Here is a 16,921-nt window from a genome sequence, read left to right as displayed (position 1 = left end):
CTAAAAAGGCACCAATCATTGCTAACTGTTTACCTCCAAGCTTTTTAGAGGAAGGTAGAATAAAATGTCCATAGCTAGCCGTAAAAGGCTGCTATTAATGTGTACATTGATTGTGTAAGGTCTGTAACCACATTGAAACAGGGAATACTTTTAAGTCATATGCAGATTATAAAGAATATAAAATATGCTCATATAATAACTGCAATTATTATTTTGTGGTAAACTTAGCATCCTGTCTCCAGTGTAAAGTCTAATACTTGGGTTGCATATCCATTGAAAGTATGAATTAGAAAGCATCTATCAACAACATTTAGAAACTGGGTAGCGATATGGAGATAGATAGATTTAATTAGATCTATACATATAAAGACGAAAGCCCTCACTGACTCACTCACTCACTGACTGACTGACTGACTCGCCAAAAGTTCTCCAACTTCTCGATGTCGTAGAAACATGAATTTTGGCACAAGCATAGATTATCTCCAAAATAGGAAAACTAATTGGGTCCCAACTTGATTATTCAATTCTAGCGCAAAAGAACTAGCGTCCAAATTTAACGTATATAATCTAAATCTCTCAATCCCAATGTTATAGTAACTTAAAATTTGGCACGAGCATTGAATATGTCATAAATATGAAAAGCTAGTGGGTCCAAACTTGATTATTCAATTCTTGCGCAAAAGAATTAGCGTCCAAATTTTACGTACGGAATCTGATTCTCTCACTTCCCGGTGTCATAGAAACTCGAAATTTGTCAGAAGCATTGATTATGTCATAAATAGGAAAAGCTAATGGGACCCAACTCGATTATTCAATTCTATGCACAAAAGAATTAGCGTCAAAATTTTACGTACGGAATGTAATTTTCTCACTTTCCGGTGTCATAGAAACGTGAAATTTGGCATGAGCATTGATTATGTCATAAATAGAAAAAGCTAATGGGTCCCAACTCGATTATTCAATTCTATGCGCAAAAGAATTAGCGTCCAAATTTTACGTACGGAATGTAATTTTCTCACTTTCCGGTGTCATAGAAACGTGAAATTTGGCATGAGCATTGATTATGTCATAAATAGGAAAAGTTAATGGGTCCCAACTCGATTATTTAATTCTAGCGCAAAAGAATTAGCATCGAAATTTTACGTACATAATCTAAATCTCTCACTTCCCAATGTCATAGAAACATGAAATTTGCCATAAGCATTGAATATGTCATAAATTATGAAAAGTTAATGGGTCCCAACTCGATTATTCAATTCTAGCGCAAAAGAATTAGCGTCCAAATTTTACGTACGAAATCTAATTCTCTCACTTCCCGATGTCATAGAAACTTGAAATTTGTCACGGGCATTGATTATGTCATAAATAGGAAAAGTTAATGGGTTCCAACTCGATTATTCAATTCTAAGTGCAAAAGAATTAGCGTCCAAATGTTACGTATGGAATCTAATTCTCTCACTTCCTGATGTTATTTTATATAAAGGAAACATCGCATGGTTACCTCCCCTTGGTGTTTCCTGGGTAATGCAAAGAACCATGCAAAATGGTGAACATATGTTTTTCCCGGTATCTCTAAAGTAACCATTTTCCGTGTGAACACCAGATAAACACCAGTACCAAATTAACTCGGGCGAAGCCGGGTATACCAGCTAGTTAGATTATATGTATCTCCTCACTTACAACCTTATACCAACATCCTCTTGGACTTCAAATCCTCATAATTCCTGTTATTACTGTTTGCTATATTTACAACACAGTATTTCACTTGTCTTTCTTTGGTCCTTTTTGTCCTTTTTATTTCCTTTTTTAATGCTGTATCTCCTCGCAGCATCCTATGCTGATACTTTTCACCTGTACTGTAACCCCATTCTTTTTGTTAGCCATTAAAAAGTATCATATCGAATTTTTAGTTATAGGTTATTCACACAAAACTGTGTAGCCAAATAATGCCTATTAATAAGGAAAACAGATAAGCCAGGGTGTTTGGAGAAACGTTTATAATTATATGACAGTCGAGGTTGTAATCAAACATTTCCTTTTTACTTTGAAAAGTCAATTTTAATAGTCTTAACAAAATAATAGTTATGTAGTAGAGATGAGCAAGCATACTCGCTAAGGGCAATTACTCGAGCGAGCATTGTCCTTAGCGAGTTCCTGCCCACTCAGAAGAAAAGATTCGGGTGCCGGCGGGGGACGGGGAGCAGCAGGGGAGAGCGGGAGGGAACGGAGGGGAGATCTCTCTCTCCCCCCTGCTCCCCCCTGCTCACTCCCGCAACTCACCGCTCACCCACGCCGGCACCCGAATCATTTCTTCCGAAAGGGCAGGTACTCGCTAAGGACAATGCTCGCTCGAGTAATTGCCCTTAGCGAGTATGCTCGCTCATTTCTAATATGTAGCACTAACACAATAAAGTAATTTTACAATGAGATTATTAGTAATAGTAAAATGTAGTTATCTTTTTATTTAAAGAATATTGGTCCTGCACATGTATTTCGCCAATTTACTGTATGCAACCTTTCTCTGCTTCTTGTCATCATACAAAAACTCAAAGAGGTATATGCATAATGACATACTTTTAGAGATGAGCAAACCTACTCGGCCACGCCCCTTTTTCGCCCGAGCACCGTAATTTTCGAGTACTTCCGTACTCGGGTGAAAAGATTCGGGGGGCGCCATGGGTAAATGAAGGGTTGCAGCGGGGAGTGGGGGGGAGAGGGAGAGAGAGAGGGCTCCTCCCTGTTCCCCGCTGCTACCCCCGCTCCACCACGCCTCCCCCCGCCCCCGGCGCCCCCTGAATCTTTTCACCCGAGTACGGAAGTACTCGAAAATCGCGGTGCTCGATCGAGTAATTACTCGAAATGAGTATATTCGCTCATTTCTACATACTTTATGAATCGGTGTGAAAAAAGAATGCATCAAAAACTGCACATTATATACATCGCCTGAAACATTTCTTATATAGCCCTAAATGTAATTAGTTCAATATTTCCAAAAAACCAATCATAACAATGAGGCCTTAGTCACACGGGCATTTTTTCCCGCGATTTGCGGATCGCATGACGGATGCGCATCCGCAAATCGCGTCACCGGGGCCGAAAAATCGCTTGAAAATACTGCTCCTAGCCGCGTTTCAATAGGAGCTGTCCAGCGCATTGAATTCAATGGAGACGGCAATACAGCCGGCTCCATTGAAAGCAATGCGCTGCAGGCGATCGCGGGATGAATTTTCGGGAAGGGATTAAATATATAAGCCCTTCCCTGAAATTCATCCAGAAATGTGTAAAAACAAAAAATATATATATACTCACCTTGTCCCAGCAGACGGAGTACAGCCGCGGCCGGCGGCAGTTCTCCTGAACTGCTCAGAGAATGAGCTGCCTCTGATTGGTCACAGCCTGACCAATTAGAGGCAGCTCTCACTCACACCTATTCATGAATTCATGAATGGGTGTGAGTGAGAGCTGCCCCTGATTGGTCCCTGCGCTGAGCCAATCAGAGGCAGCACTCACTCACCCATTCATGAATTCATGAATGGGTGTGAGTGAGAGCTGCCTCTGATTGGTCAGGCTGTGACCAATCAGAGGCAACTCATTCAGCAGGTGGGGATTTTAAATCCCCGGCTGCTGAATACTACTCTGAGCAGTTCAGGAGAACTGCCGCCGGCCGCGGCTGAACTCCGTCTGCCGGGACAAGGTGAGTATATATATATTTTTTGTTTTTACACATTTCTGGATGAATTGCAGGGAAGTGCTTATATTTTCAAGCCCTTCCCGAAAATTCATCCCGCGCTCGCTGGCAGCCCATTGCTTTCAATGGAGCCGGCTGTATTGCCGGCTCCCTTGAATTCAATGGGCAAACATCATTCTTCTCTGCCACAGCTGTTACAGCTGTGGCAGAGGAGAATAATTTGTCTAGTATATGTTCTCAATGGGGTCGGCGCTGCTGCCGCTGGCCCCATTGAGCGCATATAGAGAAGAGATCAGAAATCTATCTGCGATTTCTGTTCTATAATTTATCGGACGAGCGCATAAAAAGCGCTCATGTGTCCGATACCATTGCAAAGCAATGGTTTTATAAAATCGCCGGACGCATGCGCATGCGCAAATCGCGCGAACAAAAGCCCGTCTGACTGAGCCCCTACTCTGCAATATAATGTAATAAATCTTTAACAAGTTCATTTTAATACACAGGACACTCATTCACTCTTTCACAGGTATATTTTTAACAATTTGAACTACCCTCTCCTTTTTACAAAGGCAGTTGAGTCTTGTAGTTAGACCGATACAATAGGTAACAGATACCTGTCATGCACACTGTCACTTTCACTGTAAATATAAGAAATCATTAGAGTGATTTAATGAACATATACTGTATCTTTTATATGAAAGCAAAGAAGTAAGCTAAACATAAAGCTCAAATAGAGAGATATAATTCTAACTTGGCTTAGGTATCCCATAGATATGATAATCATGTCATTATTTGTATTTCACAATGACTAGGAATTTATTAAGCTTTCAGAAACATTTCCCCGTGGGACAGCAGTTTTTTGCTGTGATCTACAAGCCCTGCAAAACAAACAGAGAAAGTCAGTTATAATACAAATAATCAGTGTTTGTAGATAACATGAATTGTATTAGAATAAAGAAAATGTTTAAAAAATGAAGCAGATTGTTTATATAACCCAAAATGACATCAAACGTAAAGACAAGTACACGGTTTTAGAATTTTTAAAGATTTTTTTTTTGCCTGTGAATACAATACTGTGCATCCCTATATTTTCTCTGTTTATAGCCAATTCCCCAATAATAATAATGCACAGAAATGTAAACTTTTTATAATTATATTTCATTTGTTTCTATGAAAGCTGATTGCAACAATATTGAGGACCCTTATTTGGTTATAAATAGAGATGAGCGAACAACAAAATGTTCGGGTGTTCGTTATTCGGAACGAACTTCCCGCGATGCTCGAGGGTTCGTTTCGAACAACGAACCCCATTGAAGTCAATGGGCGACCAGAGCATTTTTGTATTTCGCCGATGCTCGCTAAGGTTTTCATGTGTGAAAATCTGGGCAATTCAAGAAAGTGATGGGAATGACACAGTGACGGATAGGGCAGGCGAGGGGCTACATGGTGGGCTGCATCTCAAGTTCACAGGTCCCACTATTAAGCCACAATAGCGGCAAGAGTGCCCCCCCCCCCCCCACTGTCAGCATAAAGATCGTTCTCCTCTGCCACAGCTGTAACAGCTGTAGCAGAGAAGAACGATGTTTGCCCATTGAATTCAATGGAGCGGCAATACAGCAGGTTCCACTGAATGCAATGGGCTGCCCGCGATCGCAGGATGAATGGTCGGAAAGGGGTTAAATATATAACCCCTTTCCTGCAATTCATCCAGAAATGTGTTACACTAAAAATATATACCGGCGTATAAGGCGACCGGGCGTATAAGACGACCCCCCAACTGTCACCTTATACGCCGGTAATACAGTGGAGCAAAGAATAAAAATCATTACTTACGTTTTTAGATGATCTGCGGCGCTCCTGCAGGCTGTCACTCCCTCCTAATCCACGGCAGACAAGCTTTCTCTATGAAAGGCTTTAAATCCCTGCCTCCAGAAAGACACGTGCCTTCAGCCAATCACAGCCAATGACAATGATGTCATTGAATGGCTGTGATTGGCTGTGTTTCTGGAGGCGGGGATTTCAAGCCTTTCATAGAGAAAGCTTGTCTGCCGTGGATTAGGAGGGAGTGACAGCCTGCAGGAGCGCCGCAGATCATCTAAAAACGTAAGTAATGATTTTTATTCTTTGCTCCACTGTATTACCGGCGTATAAGGTGACAGTTGGGGGGTCGTCTTATACGCCCCGTCGCCTTATACGCCGGTATATATTTTTAGTGTATCACATTTCTGGATGAATTGCAGGAAAGGGGTTATATATTTAACCCCTTTCCGACCATTCATCCTGCGATCGCCGGCAGCCCATTGCATTCAGTGGAACATGCTGTATTGCCGCTCCATTGAATTCAATGGGCAAACATCGTTCTTCTCTGCTACAGCTGTTACAGCTGTGCCAGAGAAGAAGGATTTGTCTTCTATATGTTCTCAATGGGGTCAGCGCTGCTGCCGCTGGCCCCATTGAGCGCATATAGAATGAATCCATAGCGAACCGCGGGAGGGGCAGACTTTTATATCAGGCGGACACCTTATCTCCCCAGCCACTCACAGCAGGGGGGTGGTATAGGGCTTAAACGTTGCAGGGGGAAGTTGTAATGCCTTCCCTGTCTTTATATTGGCCAAAAAAAAGCGCTAACGTCTCAGGGAAGAAAGTTAAAGTAACCAGAACACCGCATGGTGTTCGTTACGGATAACGAACATACCGAACACCCTAATATTCGCACGAATATCAAGCTCGGAAGAACACGTTCGCTCATCTCTAGTTATAAAACCTTTTTTTTTATTATTTTGTAGCTACTGTACATTTGTCCATCATGCTGTTTTCAAAAGTAAAAAAAAATACAAAACTCCATGACTGGCTGTGCAAAGTAATACTAAAAATCTTTATTCATATATAGTGCCAACGTATTTTGCTGCAGTTTACAAGTCAGAGGGAACATACACAAAATAAGGCATAATATAAAGTATTAAACAGATTGACAGTTTGAAAAAAAGGGCTCAGAGTCTGCTCACAAGAGTTTACAGACTGTATAGAAGTAGACGCGAAACACAAGGTACAAATACTTATTCAAAAGAAAAAAATATACACCACACAAGGAGATATAGATGAGAAGATTAGGTTGGTTACTAGAAGGTGGAAACACAAGAGGTTTAGTTATTGAGAGATTCAGTTTTAGATAGAGAGATAACATGGTGTTAGAGACAGCAGACAGACAATCACTGGTGTTTTGTAGTAGCAAAGGTATGATTTCACATGAAGAAGTGTATAATTGGGTTTCATCAGTAAAAAGATGGTACTGAAAGACAAATCTACTAACTGTTTTTCCAATATGGGCTGTATGGATGGAGAAGAGGAGGGGACCAAGGACTGAACCCTGAGGAACCCCAGTAGCAAGAGGAATAGTTAAAAAAGTAGAGCTGGTAAATAATACACTGAACATGCAGTCAGAGAGTTAGGAGGAAAAACAAGGAAGAACAGTACCCTTAAGGCCAATAGGATGAAGCATACGAAGGAGAAGTTGGTGATCTACAGTGTCAAACCCCACAAAGAAATCCAGAAGAACCAATAAAGAGTAGTCACCATTTGATTTAGCTGTCTGAAGATCATTAGACACTTTAGTAAAAGTGTTTTCCGTAGAATGTAGAGTACAAAAACCACACTGTAAGGGGTCAAGAAGAGAGTTATCTGAGAGATGGCTTATTAGGTGAGAGCAGACCAGATGTTTCAAGAGTTTGAAGATGTAGGGGATATTAGACTAAGTTGGTAGTTGGCAGCACAAGATAAGTCAAGAGGCAAAGAGACAGTTTCTTTAGTAGAGGAATATGACAGCATGCTTAAAAAAGAAGGGAAAGATACCTTAAGGAGAGAGGTAAATATTGTAGTGAGGTTACTAATGATAGTTAGGGTGGCTTCACACGAGTGTGTTTATGTGCCTTAGGTGCGCACCCATGTATGGGCAAAAACACATGTGAATACAGGTCTGTGCATTGTTTTCAATGGAGCCGTGGCTGCTGCCAGCAGCTCCATTGAACACAATGGTCTGCCAGCACTGCTGCATTGTTTTTCAGGGAAGGGCTTTACATATAAGCCATTTCCTGAAAAACAAAAATTTTAGTGTAAAAAAATAAAATAAAATAAAAAATAAACTTACCTGTCCACGGCTGCTGTGTCCCCTGTGGGGATGAAGAACACATCTGCCGCATGCAGCAGATGTTACCTTCATTCCTGCCAGTAAAAAGAATTCCCTACTGCAACATCTGCCACATCTGTGACAGATGCAGCAGAGAAATTCTTCAATTCTCTACCGCAGCTGTCACACATGACAGCTGCAGTAGAGGATTCTGCTGCTGGCACTCCGTCAACTGATTTCAGGGGAGGGATTTAAAATCCCCGCCTGCTGAAAGAGCTGAATGTGATTAGATGAGGTGCTCAGCCAATCACAGGCAGCTCTCACCCCTCATTCATTCGGGGCAGTAGCAGCGGTTCCATTGAAAACAATGCATGCATTCACTATGGTGCACGCATGTCCTATCGTTGCAGGCACACGCCTGTAAAGCACGGACACATGCATACACCATAGTGAATGTATTGGGGCTAATAGATGCGTGTTTTTGTGCATGTGTATGCATGCACAAAATACACGCTCATCTGAAGCCACCCTTAGGGAGAGAGACCGGAGGAGGTGTAAAGGAATAGAGTTACTAATTCAGGTGGTAGGACAAGACGAAGAGCGGAATCCGGAGTCTTCTTCTGTTGTTGGGTCAAATGCTGAGAATGAAGTAGATAAGGTGCAGGAGGGAAGGGATTCAAAGCTAATCGGGTATTAGTAATATCCTGCCAAATATTATGATATGCTTCTTTTACCTGCAGTGATTATCATAGAAACATCAGTGAGGGTAAAAGGTTATGGTTAATCATTCCATTAAATTTAAAATAAAAATTAATGCAAAGCTGTAAATAGTCTATTAAAAATAATCTAGTGTTCTGTGTATACAGCTCTTATTCAGATCTGTGTGCATCAGGTGGGTTCAACTGCAGTTGCACAGTTATAGGCAACAAACAACTCCTATATGCTATGTGAATCTGCAGGTATGTAGTCCTTTTCTTCTTTTCTCCTGGGCTCTTCATAACAATTCCTAAGCAGTGCAAAAGCATTTGAAGAGACTTCACAACTCACAGTTACAGCTTGCATGGCCCTATTGGGAAAACCCTTATGCTTAATGCCTACAACCATAGTTGAAGTTGTATGGATCTGTAATACAACAGCCATAGAAATTTATGGGTTTATACCTTACCTCATACTAAATCCATGAGAAAAAAATGATGTGGGTCAAGAGGGTTGTTGTCTCTCCTTAAGGAGAGCACCCAAAAAGTGTGTGAACACACTTAGGGGGTGAGTGGGTCAGGGGCTGGCATCGTCTCTCTCCAAGGAGAACACCCAGAAGGGGTGTTAGAAGACACCTAAGAGGTGAGTGAGGAGACTTATATGGCCATACTAGCTCCTCTGGGTAATTTATGCAAATAAGGAAGATGGAACAATACCTCTGCAGCACCACCTATTGAATGGCAGCATTCTTCCAAATCAATGTACGTCTTTTTAACAACTCTGTAAAAAAAATATTGGGAATAGGAAACCAAGCCAGAAAACCTTACACAGACAGCTGCATCGGGGTGTTTGCCCGTCATTGATTTGAAAGAATGCGGTCATCCAATAGGTGTCGCTGCAGAGGTATTGTTTCATCTTCCTTATTTGCAGAAAAATGATGGCATGTTTCATCACATCATGTTAGCACTGTTTCTGTTGGAAAGTATGGCATTTTAATGATCTATACACACATTATATGCCTATGTAAACATATATTTAGTGCTTGAAAGAATCGCAAAGGAAGGAATCTATGCATCATAGGGTATTAACAGCACATGGTAAAAACACTTCAGAAGAGTGCTCCCGTCCGCTCGCTAGTATGTCATAAGTGGTTGTTGAAGAAAAACCTACCACGAGTGCGCAGAAAGTTTTTGGTTAACTGCTTGAATGTAGCAGAAGATTAAATAAATTCCAGCACTTTATCTTACTCATTTCAGACAGTATTCCTGTCCTTAGTCATCTATAACAAGAAGGCCGCCTGAAACGTGTAGGATAAACCAGGACATGCCTGTATACTTTTAATGCTTCAGAAGAAAGAATAAAGGATTACTTTCATATCTGTCCATGATCAAGTGCTGGAATATCTTTAATCTGCTCATAAACGGCAGTCTATGGATTCAGGACAAGATGTAGTCAACACTAATACAAATTGTAATATTGTATGAAAGCAAATTAACCATACCATTATGCATTCCAGATCCATTTTGTATGGATCCATAACACAGAACCCATAAAATTTCATGGGCTCATACTAATTGCCGAACCTGTAAAAACAAACGTAGGGAATTTCTCATTCGATGCTGTTATAAAGGTATTCTCTCCAAGAAGCATGGCACTAAAAGTGACTACAGATGCATAATACTCTGGACCGTGAGCTACTGTGCAGACTACTAAATTGACACAGCTGAATTGTGTGCATGAGCTCCTAACTATGTTAACATTGTACTATCAGTAGGCATATTACTAATTTATACAAGGGATGGAAGTTATCTCTTTGATACTTGTATCTTCTATACAGTTCTTACCGTGTTTGAAGTAAAGTCAAAAGAATAATTCCAGAAATAAGTATTATCCCAGAAGTGTAAGCAATGATATAAATCACAGCATCTAAAAATAAAAACATCACCTACTGGTTAGTAAAACTGAATGATTTAGAATTGTTGCTCAGTTGTTACATAAATATTGCCTATTTATCATTTTCCTATATCTTTTCCAATTCAATTTGGCAGAAACGTGAAACACAAGAAATACAGAAAGTGAAATACATTTTATCTCCGTTTTGCAATATTGTGTTTCTCTGTTGACAATTTAAGCAATCTTTGTCCCCAAGACAGCAATAATCTCTTCTACCTCCGGTAATTTTGGCTGGTCTTATTTTTCAAAGCTGCCTGTAAGGTTTGTAGCTAGTAATCTTCGTATGCTGCTCTGCAAAGTGTGACTTTGCAAATAAGATCAGAGGAGTTTGATAGTTTGTGTTCCAATTATTAATGGTTTTCAAGAACTCTGCCTACATTTATTCAATGGAAGCCTTCATTGTATACTTCCAGGAGATAAAATCTGTCTTGATTATGTTCTGGTCACAGGGGTACATAGCTGTTTGTGTTATGGTAGAGCTATCAGTGTTATGTCTTGTGATGTGCCAAATGTCCAACCTTCGTGTCCATCATATGATCAGCAAAGAGTTGTTTTAATCAAAAGTATAACACTGAATGCTAGCTCTTGGCGTGAGCTTTCTTGGTCGACAACTTCTATGGCGTGTTACCACTGTTTCCTTGCTGCGCTAGGGTCCTGGCTTCAAATCTGACCAAGGGCAATATTTTCATTGAGTTTGCTTGTTGCCATGTTTGCTGCCATTGGGTTTGCTCAGGATGTTTTGACAATATGCGAATATATATTTTAAGCCCCAGTGTGGGAGCCCAAAGTAAGTGATGACAATCTGTGTACTGTGTTTAGGAATATGTATGCGCTATATAAAATGAGTAAAAAGATATATATTTTTGTTCAGTAGAGAAGAAAGGCAAACACAATGTTATATAGGCTGAGGTTAGTCTTCTGAAAAATCATTTTATTCACTGCTAACAGGCAACCAAAGAGAATTTTAGTAACCTCTTTAGGCTAACTGCACTGGGGAGACACAGAAAAAAGATATCATCTGCTAAAATGGCATAACAACTCACCAGTTTGAAATGTACGTGCTGGGCCTTTGCTTTTAATTTGTTCTCCTTGTGAATCACTGTAAGATGCATGAATATTTCTTGCAGTAAATTTTTCTGTATAAAGAGATTAGATACAACAATCAGTACACTGTCTCCTTGGGTGAATAAATTCTACTCCAAATTGTACTTAGAATTAATATAAAATATAAGCAAAACAGGGGTAGACTGCTGTTTCACATAATGCACTCAGAATTAAGAACAGCTTGTTCTTACCAAGAAAATGATCCTGAAAGATCATAGCTTTAATAGCTGTCGGTTGAACACTCATTCAGCTCACGGCTCTTTCTCCGTAAATGTGAAGGTGCAGTTTAGCCGAGTGTTCATATAGTTTGCAATATTCAGAGTATAGAAAGCCCCTGCTGTACACCTCTGGTGGCGGCTAAACTCCAAGGAAAACAACAGAATGGGACGCTGAGATTCAACATGCCAAATCCTTTTTTACCCTTACTGTTGGGAAGACTGGCCAGCTTTTGCCTTATGTTCATGGGGGCCTTATACAGAGTCTAGGTTTTATGTCACCAGGGAAAAGATACAGATTTCTCCCCTAGATAAATATCTAAATACCCTAGCCAACTGAGAAAAAACTTGATAGCACTACCATGGCAACACCCCTGCTATGCTTTATACAAGAGAACGATACCTATGTTTAAAAGAGTTGTAAAGGTATAGTCACATGACTTCATCATATAGATTAAGTTTATGGTGAAGGAGAAAGTCAACTATTTCAATTTATATGGGAGAGAGAAAAAAATGCTCAAATTACTGTTTTTGTTTACAGAAAACGTAAATGCCTATGTGCAATGAAATGTGTTTCAATTAATCAATGTCATAAACCTCTTCACTCACTAAATAAATCTGCCTAAAGAGATACTATACAGTGAATAAACAGAGGGAGGGGGATGCAGCTGCAGATTCTTTCCCTGTCTCTATAGCTGTGAGAGATAATGCAAAAGCTGAAAAGGTATTCACAAAGATAAAGAAATTTTTTTGAAAATTAATATAACACTGACCTTCCACTTTGTTTACCCAATACACTCGACTTTGACTTCTGGAATGTATCCAGAGGTATACTGTAGTGTTTACATTGATTTCAATGGCCCACATCAAAGAACTATATGGAGCAGCACTGAAGAGCTAAAAAAGAATTCGTATGCACTTTTTTCCATAACCATACCCATGTCTGTCCATGGACTGTATGTGGTATTACAGTTTGGCTTATTTTACTTGATTATGGATAAGATCCAATATCAGACATAGCCCACAGCAGACCCTTTTATCTAGTTTCTGACTAAACCCCTTAAAGTGCCCCTTAAGTTTCTGGAAAAAATTCAGCCCTGGGGCAGGACAGGGAAGGATATATTACCTGCAGCTGTACTTATCTGCCACTCCTCCAATCTGCTGCTTCTGGGTCACATTTTTCAGCTCTTCAAGCAAAAAGTTTCTAACTACCTGCACTCTGATTGGTCAGTTCTGACCATGGGAGCAATTCTTGCCAATTAGAGAGCAGATACAGTGCATTGGTAGACTAAAACTACCAATGCACTGTGGGGATTTAGTAGTCTGGGGATTGCATCGGCCATTCTGGACAGCTGAAAGAAAAACCCAGAACTGGTGCATCAAAATTACAGAAGAGAATAACAACTGCAGGCAATTTACCCCTTACTCTTTGGACAGATTTTTGGGGCACATGAAGTGGGGATTTAGTGGAGGTACAATATTCTCCATATGATAGAAATTCACAAAGAGCAACCTATGCTAATGACAAACTTTATATATACATCTTATACAATTGAGCCAAATATATGCTATTTTTCCCATCCAAATTTTCCGAGGCATTTTCTTAACAAAAGCAATTACAGTTTAATATTTCATTGCAAAATTGTAAACTCTCCAGTGGTAACTATTCTATTTGACCAGAGGATAAATTACACTCTATGTTCCCATTCACTATTCAACTTACTTAAACAGGATTTGCTGTGTAAAATGTGAGAGTACAATTCACATAAATGCTGCTCCTCATACTTATGTCCATTACTGCAGTTACATGGCATTTGAAGCTTTGTCCCAAGAGTACGGATATATGCAGCACGACATTCATCACTTTCAGAACAAGTCAGATCTTCTTTGTGAAAACCAAGCAAACAGCTCCCATTATTGAGACAGCTGCTTACAGGTTCCCAACATTTTGCTTGATATATTCTATATCGCTCTCTGTAGAAATAATATATTACAGTGAAAGGCATCCTAATTTAGCAAAGTTAATAAAAGAAGCAGCTGAAAGGATGTCATCTAATATGTCTTTACACCAAAATGTAATCAAGAGAACTCATTTAAAATGATGATTTAGTTAATCATCATTTAAGACGAAAACGGAAAAAGGTTTAATATTGCAGAATGACTTTACAGATTAAATGAATTACAACAAATATTACAAAACTACAATACAAACAAATGCTGTAAGTAAACACTAAATATTCTGCATTGTATTTACAATCTAAAAAGGAGAAAAGAACAAACAAAAGCAAAAGACCATATAAACAAATAATGCATTAGGAATCTCTTTATAGATGTCACTTTATATGTTTTGCTCCGATGACAGTTCTCACTTCAAGCACCTATATTTGTTTATTTACTATTACTTAAATAATGCAACAAAAATTGCATTATACAAAAATTATGAACATCCATATCAGTCCCTATCTTCTATGTGGTTCGCAATCCAGTTTCCCTATATCAAACACACACATTAGGGTCAATTACGTAGGAAGCTAATTAATCTATTATGTTTTTTTCTGTACAATGGAAAGGAACTCAAGCAAGCACAGATAGAACATAATTCTTTTCAGATATTGCCCTTGAAATGAATTAGACACAGGACCCCAGTGCTGTAAAATAACAATGCTAATCACTGGGCCACCATGCTCTTCTATATAAAAATATTTCCTTTACGCTGACTTCATGGTCAAATTTTCACATAATAAAGAAATGATAATACAAATACAGTATATCAATTGCATAATTGCATAGAATTCAGTCATTATGAAATGGAATATTTAGATTAATAAACCTATTATTAAATGCCCTCTCAGAACATTGCAATAAAGGGAATATTCTCATTTGAGACCTGCATCAATTAGTTTGAATAAAGAGCAACCACAAAGACTGTTGTTCTCCTTTTGAAGAATGCATTGAACAAACCAATGGTTTTAATGGACCTTATGTAATGATTCATTACCCCTGTGATGAGAATGCAAACGGGAATTACATTTTTGCTCTCAGATTCCCCCTAAAATAAATCCTAAGGGTATCAGTTGGGATCCAATTATTTCCTTGAAGAACTTTCTAACAAAAAGAGAATCTTTAAAGTAGATATTCCTTTTAAGTCTATGAAGACTGTTTTAGACAATCAGGTGGTAGTATCGTTTATAAAACTAATGAATGTCCCAGAAAGCTTAGTTGCTACACTTTGGAAAATAGTTTATTTAATATGATCTTCATCATTCAAAAAAACACCTAAGCGTGTAACTTCAAGATTACTACATGAAAATGTCAATTGCATCAAATGAAGAAAATAGTAAAACTTTCCTGTATGTTGCAACTTCGCTCTCCAAGCGCCTTAATGATTGTGCAATGTTTTTACAATAAAGTGAAGCTGCAACATAATGGTGGATGCCATGCTATTTTCTCTAATTAATGGGATTACTGAATAGGACTGCTATTGATTACAGCTCAGAGCACTACCAATATGCAGTATGTGAATAACCACCTGTTTGTGATCCTTCATTGACTGTCTGTGCCAATCCTCTATTTTATTTAAATCAAGTCAATTCTAGTTGTTGCTTATTATTTTTGTGCATTGAAACAAATCTGTTTTAAGTTTAGAGAAATAATCACTTGTGCAAATAATCACCTGGTGCAATTATTGATATTGTAGAAGTACATGCATTGATTAATATTTGTCAAATATGTCAGCATTATACAGTATAGCAGTATAATAGGCACATTCATATATTTTATAGCATGCATAGATTATGGACAGGGTATACAGTTTGTGATTTAATATTGTCTTAACCTAGAAGATAAGCACTTTGGAGAGAGATTTCATTTCCTCATGTATATATTTTGATCAAATCTGTATCTGCATCCCACTATCATGCATTGACACAATGTATAGTTTTACATAACATGTTGACAAAGGATAACAATTAGAAAAAAGCGAGCAGACTCATCCAAGCTTGATGCTCGTTCGAGTATGAGGTGCTCGAGATGCTCGTTACTCGAGACGAACACCACGCGGTACTCGAGTCAATTCCATTTCCCTTCCCCGCATGTTTAGCGCTATTTTCTAGCCAATAAACATGCGGGGAAGGCATTACAATTTCCTGCTGTGACGTACCAGCCCTCTGCCCCCCACAGTAGTAAGTGGCTGGCGAGATCAGGTGACCGCCGAGTACTTAAACTGGTCCCACCCACGGCTCGCCTCAGACGAATGCTGGCAGTTGTTAGGGAAAGTGCTGAGGTTTATACAGGGAAAGTGTTAGAGTAGGATCTTGTCTTCAAGAACCCCAACAGTCCTTCTTAGGGCTACTCCTCATCGTGTGCATTACTGTTGTGGCTGGCTGGAAGCAGTAGTGCACCAATTTTATTTTTTTTAAAGCATCTAGGCCTTTGTTAGCCATTACACTAGAGATGAGCGAACGTACTCGTCCGAGCTTGATGCTCGGGCGAATATTAGGGTGTTCGGGATGTTCGTTATTCGTAACGAACACCACACGATGTTCGGATGTTCGGGTTACTTTAACTTTCTTCCCTGAGAAATCTTTTCTATATGCGCTCAATGGGGCCGGCGGCAGCAGCGCCAACCCCATTGAGAACATATAGAAGACAAATCCTTCTTCTCTGCCACAGCTGTAACAGCTGTGACAGAGAAGAACGATGTTTGCCCATTGAATTCAATGGAACCGGCAATACAGCCGACTCCACTGAATGCAATGGGCTGCCGGCGATCGCGGGATGAATTGTCGGAAAGGGGTTAAATATATAAGCCCTTTCCTGCAATTCATCCAGAAATGTGTAAAAATAAAAAATATATATATACTCACCTGGTGCCGGCAGACGGAGTTCAGCGCGGCAGGCTGCAGTTCTCCTGAACTGCTCTGAACACCTGTGAGTAGTATTCAGCAGCCGGGGATTTAAAATCCCTGCCTGCTGAATAAGATGCCTCTGAATGGTCACAGCCTGACCAATCAGAGGCCAGCCCTCACTCACACCCATTCATGAATTCATGAATGGGTGTGAGTGAGGGCTGGCCTCTGATTGGTCAGGCTGTGACCATTCAGAGGCATCTTATTCAGCAGGCGGGGATTTTAAATCCCCGGC

The 16,921-nt window shown here is 39.7% G+C and overlaps 1 protein-coding gene across 1 annotated transcript in view; it reads right to left on the bottom strand.

The window, feature by feature from the left end:
- Positions 1-4,507: 4,507 nt before the first annotated feature.
- The window catches only part of GFRAL (GDNF family receptor alpha like), a 68,436-nt gene continuing 56,022 nt past the window's right edge, over positions 4,508-16,921 (bottom strand). The window contains exons 6-12 of the mRNA XM_066609272.1: positions 13,503-13,753; positions 11,504-11,596; positions 10,352-10,433; positions 9,224-9,287; positions 8,859-8,933; positions 7,163-7,340; positions 4,508-4,566 (exon numbers count right to left, since the gene is read on the bottom strand). Of these exons, the coding sequence (XP_066465369.1) occupies positions 4,508-4,566; positions 7,163-7,340; positions 8,859-8,933; positions 9,224-9,287; positions 10,352-10,433; positions 11,504-11,596; positions 13,503-13,753 (802 nt within the window). The remainder of the gene's footprint in view (positions 4,567-7,162; positions 7,341-8,858; positions 8,934-9,223; positions 9,288-10,351; positions 10,434-11,503; positions 11,597-13,502; positions 13,754-16,921) is intronic.

The sequence above is a fragment of the Eleutherodactylus coqui genome, chromosome 1 (assembly GCF_035609145.1).
Source record: "Eleutherodactylus coqui strain aEleCoq1 chromosome 1, aEleCoq1.hap1, whole genome shotgun sequence".
In the NCBI taxonomy this organism is placed as follows: Eukaryota; Metazoa; Chordata; class Amphibia; order Anura; family Eleutherodactylidae; genus Eleutherodactylus; species Eleutherodactylus coqui.
Note: the sequence above shows the minus strand (reverse complement) of the source record. Positions and strands in the feature narration are given on the sequence as shown.